At 43.4% G+C, this 19,851-nt stretch overlaps 1 protein-coding gene across 1 annotated transcript; it reads left to right on the plus strand.

Moving 5' to 3' along the window:
* The first annotated feature begins 564 nt into the window (after positions 1 to 564).
* Positions 565 to 18,117, plus strand: LOC146380751 (uncharacterized). Its single transcript, XM_084940108.1, has 3 exons — positions 565 to 867; positions 1,155 to 1,340; positions 15,767 to 18,117. Exon 3 carries the CDS (start codon positions 15,802 to 15,804, stop codon positions 17,170 to 17,172), a length of 1,371 nt encoding a protein of 456 aa, XP_084796234.1. The 5' UTR covers positions 565 to 867; positions 1,155 to 1,340; positions 15,767 to 15,801; the 3' UTR covers positions 17,173 to 18,117.
* The last annotated feature ends 1,734 nt before the right edge of the window (positions 18,118 to 19,851 follow it).

A 19,851-nucleotide genomic window follows, 5' to 3' on the forward strand; every position in this document is an offset into this window, starting at 1 on the left:
TAAAAAACTAAAAGACAGAAATCAGATTATAGGATCTGTAGTGTTGTTTATTTATATTGTGGTACTAATCATTTGTGATATTTAGTACTGTGTGCATACTTTATTAGAAGAGATGAGATAAAAAAAAATCTCTTCCTTGCTGGTTCCATTGAAAAAGAAATGCTCAATTAACTATGTAACACGTACATAATCTGTTCAACAACACTGATGGGGAAATCAGCTGTATTTTGCTGCCCATTTTATTCAAATAAATTTATTGAACTTGAGGGGGTAGGGACAAATAAGTAAATACTTCTGCCTACTCCTTTTCAAACAAATAATGGAATGATATTTTGTAATGATTGTGAAGGCACATGTTTGAAATGTTTGAAATAAAAATGAACTGAACTGAATCTGGCGCGAACCGGCGAGCCAGTTACTGAATCAGTCACATGGTACGGACTGCCGCGAGGCCTCGAACGTCACTGCATACGTAATCAAAGCGAGCCTCGATAAGCGCTTCACAAAAACTCGCCGAGATTACCCGACACAGGTATCGAAGCTTCGACACACAGGACACATCACTAGTTATCAGGCTTTATTCCAGTTTTTAAAAGAGAGTAAACATTTGGGGAGGGCTTGAGGGTCGACACTCCATACCAGTTGGTGGCGGTAACGCACCATTTTATTGTTTGCAAACCGCCAATATAACTTAAGAAGAAGAAGAAGAAGCAGCAGGGGAGGAGACGAAGAAGAAGGGGTGTGCGTACTGTGCTCTTTGCTGTGTCTTTCCGCCGTTTTAAAAATGGGCACTTTTTGAAGAACCCGCATCAAAGTATTGTGGAGAAGCGTCGTGTTAAATCTAAATGATGAACGGCTTTTTGTCAGGTATGTATTGCAGCTGCGAAGACGAACGTATGTTCTCCTGTTAGGTTACAGCTGGTAGGAAGGTGCGTTCAGTGTGTCTTTGTAATTTTAAGTTTCCATATCAAACGAGATAAAACAGTTATTTCTGGATGCGCACTTATTTGCTGAGATTAACAATGTGTTTTTGTAAACCACGTGATGATTTAAGTCATTTAATCTTTACAGAACATGTCAGCGAGGCTAAAAGAGCAATATTTTTATGTTTAGTAAACTGACGTTTCTAAATGTAACTGCTTTTATTTCATTAGTTCTGACGAGGACAGCTGAGTGATGTTGTTGGTGAGCTTGGATTAAATCATCTCTAAACAAAGAACTTGTCCTCGTGGTGACTGACTTGGGGAGTGGAGGTCAGTGAGCCCATTGTCTCTGCTGGTCCGACTCCAACTACAAAGCCGGCCCGCTCGCCCCCTCCTGAGTCTGAGAGGAGATCCAGAGTAAGTCAATTATAACTACATTGGTTGCTTAACTTTATCATTTTCTACAGGGTCTCTCTCTCTTAGCTCACTTTGGTTTGATTTCTGCCTTCTGTTTAGCCTCTCTGTTTGTCTGCCTCAGTACCTTAATGTTTTATCATTTGAGTTACACTCTTTGTTTCCCTTCATATGAAGGTGATGTCTGTGGAGTGATCATGACTTCATTAAAAATCCTCTGTTTTCCTTTTCCACTTCTCTTCTTTCATAGTCTTTCTGACGTCTTGTGTAAGCTGCTAACTCTTGTGATGGACATTTCTTTATTTTATGTGTTGATCATATGTTTTGACAATATCACTTTAGTAATATCTATAGTACATTTTGTACGACTTTGTTCTACATATAGGAAAACATCAAATATGTATTTCACAGGTTATTCCACACACAGATGGGTATTGTGAGTGAGTTGGACTGACACTCCCAGGCACCATGAGACATTAGGCAGATAGTGAGACTCCTTCTCCTTATCTCCAGGGAGGAGGTGTTGAGATGAAAATATTTGAAGTGCCTCAATTCTATGCTGTATATGAACTAAAATGCCATATAACCATATAGTGTAGTATTAAGTGGACATGGCCCTGAAAAATAAAGGCATTAGACTACGTGTCCTTGGGGGGTAGAATGCTGTAGACTCTCACCCACGCTTGCCTGTGTAAAAGTAGATAACAGGGGACCATCTTCTAGTGGAGATGCATTATAACTCACCTATTGGCGACTGTCAAGCCTTTGAGTCGCCGAGCAGCTGAATAGGGGAATAATGTTGACGCGCCCGCAGTTCAAAACGTATGTCAAAGTTCCAGATTAAAAACTTCTTTATTTGTTATCAAATCCTTAAAATCCGTAGAAAAACAGTGATCAAAAAAACATTCTAAGCTTGAGCGGTCAGCAAAAGTCGACTTCCCCCATCACCTACTCATTCACAAAAATTCCCTCGGGATGTGAACAGGTGATATAGCAATCACTATTACTATTACTATTACCGGCACCACGTGACCCAAAGCTACGCCTATCCACAACATTCCGGCCCCTAATTATTACATTCTTACAGTAATAATTACACATCCAACACCATAACTCACGACACACACTTCATCACATCACAGACACCCAGTGAGACAACATAACATACTCAAAAGTCCACCAAAGTTATTTTCTCATTTCTTCTCTTCTTTTCTTCTGTCTGCACACGGTCAGTCATTCATAGGCCGGAGGTTACCAGCACTTAGCCTAAATATAGTCAGTCTGTGATGTACATCTCATAACATTAAAGTCAATTCAAAGTTAGTTATGTCACTCTGTGTCAAAAATGTCATCGTCATGGGTCAGAGGCCTCCTGAAGAAGGCATATCTTTGTGACGGGTCTGCACACATGGCTGGTTGGGGTCTTAATCCAGACCTGACGCACAAGCCCCTTTTCATCTGGTGCAGCTCCGGTGACTCTCCCAATGATCCAGGAACCACGAGGTGCAGAATCATCCACTATAAGGACCACATCTCCAGGAACAAAGTTGCGTTTAATCCTTCCCCATTTCTGGTGCTGCTGAAGTTGTGGCAAGTACTCTTTAGTCCATCTTTTCCAAAACAGGTCAGATATATATTGAACTTGCCTCCATCGTTTACGTGCGTAGAGATCGTCCCTCCGGAACAGGCCAGGTGGTAAAGACGGGTTGGACTTGAGAAGAAGGAGATGGTTTGGTGTTAATGCTTCCAAATCATTTGGATCAGTGGATTCCAGCGTAATGGGTCTACTGTTGAGGATTGACTCCACTTCACAAAGAGCAGTTTGGAGCCCTTCCTCGTCCAAATGCTGTGTTTGGAGAGTGGAATTAAGGACCTTTCTGACAGAACGAATCAACCGCTCCCATGCTCCGCCATGATGCGATCCAGTTGGAGGATTAAAGATCCATTTCACTCCCTTCAAAGACACAGCATCAGAGATCTTTTCCTGATTCCACTGTTCCATAGCTCGTCTCAGCTCGCGCTCTGCGCCCACAAAGTTAGTCCCATTGTCTGAGCGCAGTTCTTGTACCTGACCTCGTCTTGCGATGAAACGTCGTAAGGCGTTAATGAAAGAGTCAGTGTCAAGAGATGAGGCAACCTCAATATGTACTGCTCTAATTGCCAAACAAGTAAAAATAACACCATACCGCTTCACAAGACATCTCCCACGCTTCACTTCAAATGGACCAAAATAGTCTACTCCAACAAAGCTAAATGGGGGTTTCTCAGGGGTCACTCTGCTTTCAGGCAACTCAGCCATCTGCTGCTGGCCTGCAGCTCCATGAAACCTTCTGCAGGTCACACACCTCGACATGATGCTTCGAATCAAAGTATCAGCACCAGGAATCCAGTATTTTTGATGCAGCTTTGAGAGTATGTGGTTCCTTCCACCATGACCCACCTCTTTATGAATATGCTGTAGAATGAGATTAGAAATGTGAAGCTCTTTAGCGATTATGACAGGATGCTTGGAATCTTCTGACATGACAGCCCTACTGAGACGTCCGGCAACCCCCAGCACATCATCCTCCAAAACAGGATTCAACTTATATATGTGGCTGCTTCGTAGGGCTGGGCGATATGGCCTAAAATCAATATCACGATAAATTGAGCAGTTAACCTCGATAACGATAAATGGACGATAACCACCCCAAGTGCCAAAAAAACAAACGTTTTTTTTTTTGTTTTTTTTTCATTTGATGGGGCTGTGGCAGGCAGTATAGTTCCTCCAGTTATTTTGATAATATTATTCCCCCTAGACCTATTCATTGCAATTATATTATTACCACTTTAAAGGACTGTAAAATGTCACTGAAAATAAATGAAGACAATAGTAGTAAGTACTTTAGTGGTTAAGATTTATTAACTGAACAAAATAAAAAGTGTAGGATACAATATGTAACCATGCTCTCTAAAAAATGTGTATCCCTTGTAAACAAAATAGTTTAATAATAAATATGTTTCACATTGGCTATTCACAAAGTAAACAATGATTGTGCAAATGTAATGCCATCATGGACAAAGGCCTATCTCTGCTAAGGCCTTGAGGTACTATAACTTGTAAACAAATAATGTCACAAACACAAATGTCAATTGAACACAGAAAAAACTATAATAAATACTAAGCACTGCCATGTGACTGTCCCATGCAGACAGCATCGCTCTCAACCCCTGTCCAACCATCTCCCCCGTGTGATCAGATGGAAAATAGGCCGTCTCGAGCAGCTCCCATTTGTTGTCGATGTAATGAACTGTAAGACTAATATACGGCTCCATTGTACGGCTGGACCAGAGATCGGATGTGGCTGCAACGTGCTTAACGTATCTCAATTCAGCAGCAACCTTTTCCCTCTCTGTGCTGTACATGCTGGGAATGATAGTTTTTGAAAAATATTTTCATGATGGGAGTTCGTATCTCTTGTCAATTATTTTCATGAAGTGTCTGAACCCGTTGCGTTCCACTGTAGCAATAGGAGCCATGTCTTTTGCTATGTGGTAGCCTATAGCATTTGTGATTTCTTGCCATCTTTTTGAAGTTCGCTCATATAGTTGAGTACTAGCAAATGCTTCGGTTATTGACCGCTGCCTGGTGGAGGAAGACGTTTTTGCTGGTCCTCCTAATCTCTTCTCGCTTTGAGCTTTTTTTTATGTCTTCGAATTGAATCACATGGTTGTGCTGCAGGTGGTGGAAGAGGTTGGTTGTGTTACCTTGACTTGACGCAACAGTCTTTTTGCAGAGTTTACATTTAACAATTTTTTGATCAATATCATCCTTGTTGAATCCAAAATGTTGCCAAACGATTGATGATGCATTTTTTTTGTTAACAAGCGTCTCCTCTTCCTCTTCCACCAGCTCTACCTCCGTCGCTGCTGCTTCAACATTTAAATCGTCCTCCATTTGTTCACCCGTGTCTCGTCTTGTTACAGGTAGTAGAGTCATGTGACTCCACCCCGTCAAGTCTGTAACGTAGCACAGCGTCTTAAAGGGACATGAACATCGCCAACCTGCACATGCCTTTTTCTTCTTTTTTTTAAATACCGAATTTACCGACATGGGCAAAATGACGTCGATGAGTCATAAATTTCGGTAACGATAAATTTTTGATATATCGCCCAGCCCTACTGCTTCGTTTCACAGACTCTCCCCTGTGGAGACGAGAAATTTCTTCAGTATATCTTTTCCTCTGACAGAACTTAATTATTTGCATCTCAGCATACTCAATCTCTCCCAATGAAAGAAAGCCATGCCGGAAATCAACCTTATGTTGAGCATCTTCAGACTGAATTGTATCAGATGCAGACTGGAAATGTATCTTCTTGCGATGCAATAGCAATGTCTTGAACCTCAAAATCCAACCCATCACCCTGATGAGACGAGTCCAGGATGAGGCACGATGGATTAAAAGGGTCAGAGGATGATCATCATCGTGTGCTTGTAAGACCTCGATGGCAGCGGACACCTTAACTTCAGGATCTTCATGTGGAAGTTCTTGCAAGTTTTCTGGGTTCACAGGCCAATTGTTCTCTGGCTGTGTAAGAAATGCAGGACCAGATATCCATTCAGTGTCACGTAAAAAGGTCTCTGCCTTCATACCTCTGGAGGCAAGGTCCGCAGGGTTATGTGTGGTGTTCACATACCTCCATTGGGAGGCACTAGAAGCCTTGAGGATTTCTGACACTCTGTTCGCCACAAAAACACGGAACCTGGAAGTCTCATTGTTTATATATTTCAACACTGCGGTGCTGTCCGTCCAAAAGACAGTTTAGGAGAGGTAGTCTCAACTCCCTCCTCCACATTCTATCCATGCAAACTGCTACCACTGCTGCCGTCAATTCCATGCGAGGGATTGTGACTGGTTTTAAAGGTGCCACCCTGGATTTTCCCATTATGAAGGAACTGTGCATCTGTGAGCAACTGTTGTACAGCAACAGGTAGGTAACGTAGCCCCATAGCCCTTCTCACTCACTCGCATCTGCAAAGTGGTGCAACTGAGCAGTGGTCGTCTGTCCAAAATCAGAAGGTTTTAAACATCGTCCCGTGCTGATGTTGTTAAAACAGATGCAATTCTTCTACCCAGCTTTTCCACTCTTGAGCAACTGCTGATGGTATAGCATCATCCCATCCTATCCCCCTCTGGCACAGATCTTGAAGGATTCTCTTGGCTGTGAAGATAACAGGAGCAAGGAACCCCAGAGGGTCATAGAAGGCGCTTACTGTGGATAGGATCGCTCTCCGAGTCAATGGTCTGTTTGGGATGGATATGCAGAACTTAAATGCATCTGACTGCAGGCACCACTTCACTCCCAATGCCCGCTCAGTAGGTAAAAGGTCACAATCCAGGTCTAGGTCCTTAACTTCATTTGCTCTTTCCTCCTCAGGTATAACTGCCAAAACGCTGCGGCTATTGCTGATCCACTTTGTTAAGTGGAAACCACCCTTGGTGCAAATGTCTCTGAGGTCTGAGTAAAGATTGATGGCTTCTTCTTCAGAGCATATTGAAGCAAGGCAGTCATCCACATAAAAACTATACAGAATGGTGTCAATCACCTGCTGGCTGAAGTATGCTTTGTTGTCCTCTGCGCATTTCCGCAGGGCGTAGTTAGCACAGCTCAGAGAGGACGTTGCCCCAAACAAATGAACACCCATCCTGTACTCCTGCATGCTCTGATTGAAATCACCACCGGGCCACCAAAGAAACCTCAAAAGGTCAGCATCTTCCTCTGGCACATGCACCTGGTGAAACATAGCCTCGATGTCAGACATCAAAACAATAGGCTCTTTTCTGAACCTCGTCAGTACGCCAACCAAACCGTTTGTTAAGTCAGGACCACTCAGGAGCTGCGCATTAAGAGAGACACCCTGGAATGATGCTGCACAGTCAAAGACGACCCGCATCTTCCCCTTGGTAGGATGGTAAACCCCATGGTGAGGGATATACCAAAGCTTCCAATCACTGCGCTCTAATTCTGCGACTGGCACTCTTTGCATATCCTTTAGATATGAGATCTGTCATGAAGGCAGTGTAGTCTTTGTGAAAGTCTTTATCTCTGATTAACCTTTTCTTCAAACCTAAGGCTCGTTGCTCAGCGATTGCACGGTTGTCAGGCATTCTTATGTCTCGGTCTTTCAGTGGCAGGGCAATGCTGTAGTGCCCATCCCCCAAAGTCACCGTCTTGCTGGCCAATTCCAGGAACTTCAAGTCTTCCTTTGACAGCCCCATCTGTTCATCATCGCTGCTCTCTGGAAAGTCCATCTTGAACTGCTGTTTCCATAGCTTGTCCAGGTTGACAGCAGAAACTTTGTTGGCAGTAACTGTTGCCAAACATCCTGGCCTTCCACAGCATTCTCGATTAAGTGGCCCATTCACTGTCCAGCCAAGCGCAGTCCTAATGGCAAAAGGTCCATCACCTACACTCCGGATGACCTCCAAAGGTTCTAGAGCTCTGGGCATATTCATGCCAATCAAAAGCTCCACATTGGCCTTAATTTCTGGCAAATGAACATGCTTCAAATGTGGCCAGTCATCCAGGTCCTGTTGATTTGGGATGTTACCAATATCTACAGGCATTTTATGCTGAGTGAAGAGGTTAGGCATATCACAGTACATGTCACTGTCCAATCCAGCAACTTCAAGTTCAGGTACAATGAAACTGTCCACCACTTTCTCCTGTCCCATGGTGCGCAGGAGAATCTTTGTCCTCCTCCCAGCAATATTCAGCTTGTCCATAAGACCCACTGTACAAAAGGATGCTGAACTCCCTTGGTCCAGAAAGGCATACGTTTCCACTATTCTTTGACCTCTCTTTGATTTTACTTTAACTGGCACAATGACAAGCTTGCAGTCCTGTTCACCGGCCCCAGTAAGACCACTAGTCTGGATCGTAACAGGAATGTTATCTGCCTCATTATTAGGTTTGACTTCATTCTTCTCTTTGTGGTGGATATGGAGTATACTTGCATGTCGGAGACCACAGATTTTACATGAAAGGCGTTTTCTGCATTCTTTGTTTATGTGCCCAGTATACAAACAGCCAAAACAGATGCTATTCTTTTTAAGAAAAGAAATATTCTTATTATGAGGTTTCTTATCAAGCAGAGCACATGACTCCAGTGTGTGTCTGCCTTTGCAGAAAAAACAAGCCTTCACAGTGCTGTGACGATCTTGAGCCCCTGTCTGATTCTGTCTCTCGACATCAGAGACTGTTGTGGCGAAGCTACTTCCTTTAGCTCTTAGATGTGGAGAACGTTTCCCTCCATTGCTGCCCTTGGCTGTTAGATGTGTTGCTGGAACGTCACATAGATTTCCAAAGACAGGATCTGTTGCAATTTTAACTTGACGCTCAAGGAAGGAAACAATGTCAATGAATGCGGCTCTGCGATGTTGCCTCTCCTGAGTGTCACATGCTACTGTTCGCCATTTGTCTTTTAACTTATATGGCAGTCTTCTAATCACAGCAAGCATATTGGCAGGTGTATTTAATTCAGAGAGATCATTAATCTCTTCCATTGCATTGCAGCATCCACGTAAGAACAAACAATATGCCTGAAGAGCTTTTCTATCTTCCGATCTAATCAGTGGCCATGAGTGAACTTTGTTCAAATAAGCAGATGCAATCACATGTCCATTCCCAAAGTGCTCATACAGCAGAGTCTTTGCCTTTACATATCCAGCACTTCCAGACATATGTTGACAGCTTTTAACAAGTTCATTGGGCTGCCCCTTGGTGTACTTTGCAAGATAATGCAGGCAGTCGCCAGCATCGCCAGTCTTTGCTTCTATGACCTGTTCAAACGAGCGCATAAAAGCCGGAAAATGTAAAGGGTCACCATCAAAGGTTTGAATCTCCCTTTTGGGCAGTGAAGAAAGACTTTGCTGATGGACCAACATACAAGTTAATTCATTTTGTTTTTCCATAATGGACAACAGATTTTCATTGGCTACTGGATGAGCAGCTTGTGGCTTAGGCAAAGGTGGAATTGATCCAAAAGCGTCAGAAGGCCCATAAGAGCGGGTGCAGGCCTTTCCCTTTTCATATTCTGTTGCACTGTTTTTACTTGAAGCTCTGCATTCCCAGTGATTGCATTTCCTTTTGTAAGCGTCTGTGGAACAAAAGTCTCTGCATCCGCATTAAGAATTTCAAGGCTGTTTCCCTTTGTTTTAAAATATGATTCCATTCCATTAGATTTCCGTGAAGTGACGCTCTGCATAGTGGATCCAGTTCTCAGCACGTTCACCTTTGCAACAGTTGCAGCTATATCTGCTTCAAGCTGAAGTTGTTCTTTCTCCTCAGTTGTTCCTCTTGTTCTTCAAGAGAGTGTTTTTCTTTCAGCACATGTTGACGTGCGAGCAAGGCGGCCATTTCAGCTTCTGCCCTGAGACGTGCAGATGAAGTAGATGATACTCTTGAGCTTGACCTACTGCCTTGATTTGACACACTGTCGGATGGCAACACGTCATCATTAACATCATTCTGGGGATTAAGAGATGATTGAGGTTCTTTTAAAAAAAGAATAGAATAGCCTTTATTGTCATTATACAGAGTACAACGAAATTGGAGTGCCACTCCCTTGGTGCAAGTTTCAATAATAAATAAAAATGTAAAATATAAAAAGTACAAAAAAAACCAATCGTAAGTACTCAAACAATAGTATGTACAATATATACAGGATAGCAGCATTAATATAATGACAGCATGAATAGCAGCATAATATAATGACAGTGACGGTATGGACTAGCTAAGGTTAAATTGTTTTTGTGCTTATTTACTACGGTGATAGCTCTGGGAAAGAAGCTATCCCTGAATCTGTTTGTCCTGGTTTTATGTGACCTGTACCGTCGGCCTGACGGTAGTAGTTCAAACAGTTGATTGCTGGGGTGAGAGTAGTCCTTGATGATATTGCCAGCTCTGCTGAGGTACCGAGAGTTTGCAGTGACCTCCAGGCTGGGCAGAGAGCAGCCAGTGATCTTCTGGGCTGTGTTGATGACCCTCTGCAGTACTTTCCTGTCCGCAGCTGAGCACCCTGCATACCATGATGTTATGCCGTACGTTAGGATGCTCTCTATGGTGGCTCTGTAAAATGTCACCAGCAGCCTCTCCTCCAGGTTGTTCCTCTTGAGCACTCTCAGAAAGTGGAGACGCTGCTGGGCCTTTTTAACCACCGCCGTGGTATTTGCAGTCCAGGAGAGGTCATCAGAGATGTGCACGCCCAGAAACCTCATGGAGTGTACCCTCTCCACACAGTTCCCGTGGATGTAGAGTGGGGCCGGGTCTGCTCTGCCCTTCCTGAAGTCCAAGATAAGTTCTTTAGTTTTCGTGGTGTTCAGTTGGAGGTTGTTAACTGAACACCACTTAGTCAGTCTGTTGACCTCATCTCTGTAGTCCGACTCATCCCCCCTTGATATGAGTCCAAGCACAGTGGTGTCATCCGCGAACTTTATGATGGTGTTTGAGAGATGGGTAGGGGAGCAGTCGGATGTGTAGAGCGTAAACAGGAGGGGACTCAAAACACATCCTTGTGGAGACCCGGTGCTGAGTGTGATTGTGCTGGACAGGTGGGGGCCGAGTCTGACAGACTGTGGTCTATTTGTCAGGAAGTCCTTGATCCAGAGGCAGATGGGGGTGGAGAGTCCCAGGTGAGACAGTTTCTGGACCAGGATCTCCGGGATGATATGATTGAATGCTGAGCTGAAGTCCAGGAAGAGCATTCTCACATAGCTTCCTCTGTGCTCCAGGTGACTCAGCGCAGTGTGGAGCGCTATGGTGATAGCATCCTCGGTGGATCGATTTGTCCTGTAGGCAAATTGGTGGGGGTCCAGAGTAGGAGGCAGACCGGCCCTGATGTGCTGACAGACCAGTCTCTCAAAGCACTTCATCACTACAGGCGTAAGTGCAACAGGCCTGTAGTCATTTGGGCTGGCCACAGCTGTCTTCTTGGCGATGGGGATGATGGTGGAGGTTTTGAGGCAGGGCGGGACGGTGTTTGATGACAAGGAAAGGTTGAAGATTTTAGTGAAGACTCCGGTCAGTTCGTCAGCACATGCTCTGAGAACCTTTCCATGTATTCCATCAGGACCTGCCGCCTTCCTGGGATTCACTGACCTTAGAACACACCTCACTTGATGCTCCCTGAGTGTTAGTGTGCCAGTGCTGGGGGCGGGTGGAAGTGGTGTGGCAGCTGGGGGCCTGGTCGTCTTAAAGCGGGCGAAGAAACGGTTTAGATCCTCAGCCAGCGAGGCATCAGTCCTAGATGTCGCCTGGTTATTGCTTCTGTAGTTGGTAATGTGATTGATCCCCTGCCACATTTTTCTGGGGTCGTTGTAGGCAAAGTGATCTTCAATCCTCCTCCTATAGGCAGCCTTAGCTTTTCTGATGCCTCTACTCAGGTCTGCCCTGGCCGCCCTATACGCAGCCCTGTCCCCTGACTTGAAGGCAGTGTTGCGGCTTTTTAGGAGGGATTGCACTTTGCTATTCATCCAGGGTTTTTGATTTGGAAACACCCTGACCCTTTTGTTGACGGTGACATTGTCAACACAGTTCCTGATGTACGAGAGTACAGTGTCCGTGTAATCCTGGAGGTTGTGGCTGGAGAATAAATCCCATACAGTTGTTGAGAAGCAGTCCTGCAGTTGAGAAAGGGGCTCCTTCAGGCCAGGTTTTTATTGTCTTTGTCTGGGGCTTTGTTTTTCTCAGCAGGGGGGTGTAGGTGGGGGTGAGGGACATGCAGAGGTGGTCAGATCCAGCCAGGTGGGGGAGGGGTGTCGCTCTGAAAGCATGCCTGATGTTTGAATAGAGATTGAAAATGTGACGTCATTCAGGGGTAAAACCGCAAAGAATTCTGGGAACTCGTGGCAAGAGGTACTAGCGCACACAGGCTTTCAATTGAAATCAGTTATACAGCGATAAAAAGAAACACAAAAAATGGCAAGAAGCTGTTGTATTATTAACTGCAATAGCCGGTCGCATGACAGCCACGGGAAGCCGACGGGTAAAGAGATCGGTTGTTATCGGATTACGTCGTTGAAGAGAAATTGTTCGAGCCATGTTTCCGAAGCAACAAAGAGGCGATGGGTGGCCTGGATTGCAGCCATTCAAAGACCAAATATAACGTCCCAGAACACTCCAGCTCACAGGTTAGTCTGCTCCAAGCATTTCCACAAAGGTCAGTCTTCTGTTGTAGTTAATACGTCATTTTTCTTAACATAATTGGTGATATAGGTTACAAGCAAGTCTGGCGCTGAACAGAAATTGTCGCGCTATGCTCCTTTGTTTATTGTGCATAAATAGTAAATTGTCCTGACACAATATTGCGTTTCGCTTCTGTTATTACCATGGTACATTGACAAAAACATGTACTTTTATTCACAGGATAAAACAGTTGTTTTGTATCACTAATTGCCCAGTACGATTACAGCATACAATATTATTGTCACTGCTACATTTCTGTGATGCGTACCAGAAATTATTTCCACTACTAATTAATTACCGTTGAGCTCAAAGGTCCTATTAATAAACGGTTAACGAATGTGTATTTATGAAGACGATTTGTGAGACTGGTAAACTTATGATACGTATGATGGTCTTTCGTTCTACACGGTGCATTTCAAGGTCCTGTACCCATCCGTCGGTAAACTGTACCTGGGTTTGTTGCAGTGACCTGAAGTTACTAAACTTCACGAGTGTATGCACTCACTCCAAGAACCGTATAATTATAAATATGAGCGTGGTGAAAGTTGGGCAGCACGCTAACGTATTTTGTCCCTCTGTGTGCTCGTAAGGGTCTAACCCTTTCACTGGTTTGATTTTTTTCCTCGTATCTTTTCTTTGACTTTTCATCAAGTCTGTCTTTGTACGGACCGGCATTGTTCTCCTTCGTTTTGTACATACCTTTTTGGGGGGCAAAGAAAAAGCAAGAATTTATTGGAACCGAAGAATGAACGTTTTGCGGTGCTGCAAATGCTTGCATTTGATGCGGTACTTGGATTGTTTTGCCACGAGTTCCCGGCATGCAATGCGTGAAAGTCACATGGTCTGTCAATCTCTATAGACATGGTCCAAAGTGTGTTCTCCTCTCGTAGCAAAGTCCACAAACTGGACAAATTTAGGAAGCACAGTCTTTAGGCACGCTTTGTTAAAGTCGCCGGCGACAATAAAAACCCCATCGGGGTGGGCAAGCTGTTGTTTGTTTATGGTGTTGAGCAAGAGGCTGAGAGCCGTGCTAACGTTAGCATCCGGCGGTATATAAACAGCTATCACAATGACTACTGTAAACTCCCTCAGGATGTAAAAAGGTCTGTACGAGACTGCCAGAACCTCCAAATCAGGAGAACAGTGTGTGTGAATGATCCTGCTGTTACAACACCACTCGTTATGCACGTAAACACATAGCCCCCCTCCTCTGCTTTTACCTGAGTTGCTGTTTCTGTCATGCCGGTGTAGCGTGCGGCCTGCTAACTCGACTGCAGCGTCAGGAATCAGCGGGTGAAGCCACGTCTCCGTAATAAGAATAATGCTGCAGTTACGTGCAAAGCTCGTGGTGGCTATCTGCAGCTCCAATTCGTCCAATTTGTGGGTGATGGATCTGGCGTTCGATAGGAAAAGGCTCGGAAGTGCTGGCCGGTGTGGATGTTTGCGTAGCCTAGCGTCTGAGCCCGAGCGGTCTCGCTATCTCCTCCAGGATGTTGTGTGTTCGCTGATAGTCGCCAGAAACAGACAAACTATATTTAAAACCTAGGTCAATTAGGTTCTGGCGACTGTAAGAGATGGCGGCGTTGCAAACATTCAAAAATATCCACATTAAAAGTAAAAACGAGCACCAAACTGGAGAGCTGCACCCGTGCGCGCCGCCATCTTGATTTTCCAATGTGTTCTCGCACCTCCACTTCTCCTCCCAGGGAAGTTTCCTGTGACTGTGCTTTGTCAGATGATGGCCTCCCCGAACGTTTATCAGTTTCAGAAAGCCATATCTTAACATCCTCCATAAACCCTTTATTGTATTTAGCGATGCTTGAGAACCATGTATTTTGTTTATCTTTCTCATCAAATGAGATTAGAGAAAGTAAAGATTCATGCAATGCACTGGCATCCTTAAACAGGTGTGTTAACTCATCAAACTGTTTTTTGACTTGTGAATGATTTTTATCACCTTTCATTAGCTCTTTAAGTGCCATAATAACACTTTTCATTTTTTTTACATGCCTTTTCCGATCTGTTTGGATGGTTTCAATTTTGTTTGCAAGAGCTTTCTCAGTGAGGGAAATTAATCTTTTATCCTTTTCAGTTTTTCCAACAACAGATGCAGCCTGCGATCCACTCATAACATAAGCAGCATGCCAAAATCCAAAACAAAGGCAACAGCGATTCCTTCAAACTCAGTTGAACGCCTGCAGAGCCACAGCACACAACACACACACCAAATCCAACAGCAAACGTAGCGGTGGGCGTGTCACAAAAACATCTTCGTATGGTCAGAATCCAAACTGCGTTCAAACAAACAACACGCAGCACAAAAACACAGTTTACATACCACCGTCGTCTTCTCCTTATCTGTCAGACTAGCCGATTTTATGGGTGTAGTGGCGGTGGTGTGTGGGCTCCCGTCGGCGTTTATTCAGCGCTGATTGCGGGAGGCTCCATTGCCGTCGCACGTTTTGCTGACAAATATTGGCGACTGTCAAGCCTTTGAGTCGCCGAGCAGCTGAATAGGGGAATAATGTTGACGCGCCCGCAGTTCAAAACGTATGTCAAAGTTCCAGATTAAAAACTTCTTTGTTTGTTATCAAATCCTTAAAATCTGTAGAAAAACAGTGATCAAAAAAACATTCTAAGCTTGAGCGGTCAGCAATGGTCGACTTCCTCCATCACCCACTCATTCACAAAAATTCCCTCGGGACGTGAACAGGTGATATAGCAATCACTATTACTATTACCGCCACCACGTGACCCAAAGCTACGCCTATCCACAACATCACCTGTGCATTATAATGAAAGGTGTTGATTGCAGCTGACAGTGTCTGCAGACTTTGATAACTGTGACACCCTCGTGGTTAATCAGAGGGAAATCTGAGTCAGTGTGGATTTGGTTGTACAGCTCTCACACATACAACCTGAACTGCACATTGTAAGTGTGATGTTCTTGAAATTTGAACAAAGTAAAAACTAAAAAACTTTGAAGTCATACGAGCCAATATTTTATTCACAAGTTGAACTTTTACTACTTTTATCTCCAAAATGAGCTCACTTCAAATATTTACCACAGCATAGCGTCCCCAGGCACCTGAGACGTTTGGCAGATGGTGAAACTGTTTATCTTTGTGAGGTAAGAGGGGGCACTTGTGGATGAGCTGAAGGTATAGACCTGATATCACTGTTTGGGTTCTTTGTCATTACAGGAGAAAGAAGTGAAAGCAGGCCGAAACCTCAGCACATGGATGACATCAACCAAAAACATCCAGCACCAGCAGGTAAAGATGAGCCAGCGGCGATCCCTGTGGAAAAGACTTTTCCCGCTATGAAGCAGCCCAGAAGACGCAAGCGCGCCAACGGGGAGGACAGAAGCTTGAGCTGTGATCAGTGTGGAAAGACCTTTACTCTGATTGGTAGCTTAAAATCACATCAGCTGATCCACACCGGTGTGAAACCATTCAGATGTGATCAATGTGGAAAGACCTTTACTCAGAGATGCAGCTTAAAAAGACATCAGCTGATCCACACCGGTGTGAAACCATTCAGCTGTGATCAGTGTGGAAAGTCTTTTACTCAGATTTGTAACTTGAAATCACATCAGCTGATCCACACGGGGGTGAAACCATTCAGCTGTGATCAATGTGGGAAGACCTTTACTCATAGATGGAGCTTAAAATTACATCAGGTCGTCCACACGAAATTTAAAGCTTTCAGCTGTGATCAGTGTGGAAAGTCTTTTACTCAGATTGCTCACTTAAAAAGACATCAGCTGATCCACACAGGGGTGAAACCATTCAGCTGTGATCAATGTGGAAAGACCTTTACTCATAGATCCAGCTTAAAAGCACATCAGGTCGTCCACACTGAAGTTAAAGCTTTCAACTGTGATCTGTGTGGAAAGTCTTTTAATCAGATTGGTCACTTAAAATCACATCAGCTGATCCACACCGGTGTGAAATCATTCAGCTGTGATCAATGTGGGAAGACCTTTACTCATAGATCCAGCTTAAAAACACATCAGGTCGTCCACACTGAATTTAAAGCTTTCAACTGTGATCAGTGTGGAAAGTCTTTTACTCGAAAAACTCACTTTAACAGACATTATATGATCCATGTTGGAGGTAAATCATTTGTCTGTGATCAGTGTGGAAAGTCTTTTACTGCGATTGATAGGTTAAAAATGCATCAGCGCATCCACTCTGGAGTTAAATCATTTGTATGTGGTGACTGTGGAAAGGCTTTTCTTCAGATTGAAAGGTTAAAATTACATCAGCTCGTCCACTCTGGTACTAAACAATTTGTATGTGGTGACTGTGGAAAGTCTTTTACTCTCATGACTGGCTTAAAATCACATCAGCGCACCCACTCTGGAGTTAAATCATTTGTATGTGGTCAGTGTGGAAAGTCTTTCATCCATTACAAAAGTCTATGGAGCCATCAAAAGACCCACAAAGTGTCCTCCTGTGAGAAAAGGGGCAGACCAATGGGACATTACCCTTACAGGGTTCATTTGAACACAGTGGGAGAAACAGGGGATCTGAACAAAAGTTCTTCTGGATGCTGCGTCAAACTTAAAAAGCTTGAGATCAGGCTTCACAGAATTCAGCTTTAATTTCCTGAGAAAGTCAGAGCTTCACTGTCTTTGTAGATCTAGTGAAAACATGAAAGGGTGCAAAAAGAGGCACTGTGGTACTGCATGATGAAGTCAGAAGTGACAGAGAAGTATGTGAGCGTGGTTCAGGACATGTATGTGTGGTAGCAGTGACTACCACACATACTTGGGTTGAAGGTGGGGGGAGGATTACATCAATTCTGAGCCCCTTCTTCCTTTTTCAAAGAGAGGGCAATACTCAGGAAAGGATGATGACAATAGAGCTGCAAGACAGGATGGAAAGAAAAAGAGTTTAAGAGAAGATCATGAATGTTGTGAAGCGATCGAGCCGCGATTACAAAATCTTAGCTTATGGAGTTAGTTATCCCAACACAAGTTTAGCAAGTTAAACTTCACTGGCTGTGTCCACAAACAGCATACAGAGCAAACATTACTCCCATCATCTGATCACAAGAAAAGCAAAATGTCAGAAGAGTTCACCTTCTGGGTCAAACTGTCAGACCTGTTACTGTTTATTTGGCTGTTCATCGTGAGGTAATTATCAGTGTCAGTGCTGTGCCACTTCTGTTGTAACTCACATGAAATGTGTTTTAAATGGGCTCTATTGTCTTACAATATTGTGTGAGTCTGTTTTGCTCCAGAAGGACACAACCGTTCCTGCAATTTTAATGTTACAGTAAAAAAAGTAAATTCATAAATTTGTGTCACTTTTAAACAGGCAGTATGTGGAAAATTACACGTGGGTAAGAATATATTTAATGTTTTCAGTGGTCTGTGTTTTCTTACAGGATGTGAGTGTGTTTTGCTCCATGAAGACACAAACCTACATTTTTTGTTATGTTGCAGTAAAAATATTTTTATTATAAGTCATAAATTTTTGTCTTTTTGTCCAGGCAGTATGTAAAAGATTAACTGAATCCTATGAAAAATAAAATGTAGAAAGATGTGATGTATCTTTCCGTTTTTTTCTGAATAATTACACACTGCTTAAAATTAATTGCTGTATAATTATTATTTTTTTTCTTCCTCTGTAAGAAACTGACTTGCTGTGCCTTTGTTCTCGTGTACCTAAGTAATTGTGGGTAATGTCTTGATGCATGCTCAATCATCCAGGTAAGGAAATCCCAGAAGTTGATTCTGTTCATCTGGACGTAGCGTTTTCAGTGGGACAAACGTTTCGTCACTCATCCAAGAGACTTCTTCAGTCTCAGCTGAAGACAGTGGTCCCGAACCAGAAATGGTAAAGTTGCTGTGTATAAGAGCAAGGATATTTTATAGGGTCTATCTGACAATATAAATGGTACTTGATTAAATATTAACAGCAGTACTAGGTAGCAGCCTGACCATTGATTCAGATTGAATACATAATTTTCTCTGGGAGCAGGCCCGTCGTCTGGAACATGCTTTATATTTACAGCATGGAGGGCATCCGGGTGGGTCTTTATAAATTGCTTGCAAGTAGTCTTAAGATGACACTTTGCAGATCCCAGTGCCAACACTTCTCATAAGCCTTCACCCTTGTGTACTTCTGCTCTGTGCTCACTTGACTGAAGTTGTTTCAGATAGTGGTCCGTCTTGGTAGTGATGGTGAGATGAAGCCTTGTGATGAACTGAAGCTTTCCATCCAACTGGTCGACTCATGGTTCGAAGCATTGTGATGATTCATTTGGAATTCATGACGATGTTTATGTGAAGCGTAGTTTGAATCTTTGTTTGCTGCTGGTTCGGTCAATATTGTTTGGAGAGAGATCAAACAGCTTTAGAATCGGCGCAAACAGGGCGTAAACACAAAGCGCGGACCCGCCGAAACATCAGAATCAGCGAGCTGTCGGCTTTCAGCCCCGACCGTGTCCATGTCCACGTACGAGCCGTCGGGTGAGAAAGGCGACATCTCACTGCTTCTGATCCGTCGGAGGCTCCGCGCTTTGTGTTTACATCTTTGTGCAGAATCCGTGTTCCTGCTCTCATTTACTGCTTTAGCTGTTTGGTGGTTGTTGAAATTTTGTGAGGTTTAACCTGAGATTCTGGCATTTCGGGCAAAATACATTTATATAAAAAAAATGATTCAGGATTTTAATGAATCGATATCACGTTATCCAAGAATCGATTTTAATCGATAATCAAAGCCCACCCCTAGTAACTGTGTAATCATGCTTATGTACATCTGGATAATGACACAAACTAGTGTGTGGCGCTTCACTTTTTAAAAAACTAAAAGACAGAAATCAGATTATAGGATCTGTAGTGTTGTTTATTTATATTATGGTGCTTATCATTTGTGATATTTATTACTGTGTGCATACTTTATTAGAAGAGATGAGATTAAAAAAAAATCTCCTCCTTCTTCCAGTCAGCTGTGTTTTGCTGCCCATTTTATTTCGAATCTGGCGCGAACCGGCGAGCCAGTTTCTGAATCAGTCACTGCATACGTAATCAAAGCGAGCCTCGATACGCGCTTCTCAAAAACTCGCCGAGATTACCCGACACAGGTAGTGATGGTAAATTTGATTCTTTTTACTGAATCGACTTTTAATGAGTCACTCACCAAAGTGAATCGGATTTTTGAGTCATTTGATTCACTGAGTCAGTTGACCAGAGAGTGCAAAAAATGTACATTTTCACTCAAACTTAATTTGTTTCTCTTTTCATGTAAATCCCACTGCTAAGATGAATGATTCT

This window comes from Perissodus microlepis, chromosome 9 (assembly GCF_051167445.1).
Source record: "Perissodus microlepis isolate ML-2025 ecotype Zambia chromosome 9, ASM5116744v1, whole genome shotgun sequence".
NCBI classification, from domain to species: domain Eukaryota; kingdom Metazoa; phylum Chordata; class Actinopteri; order Cichliformes; family Cichlidae; genus Perissodus; species Perissodus microlepis.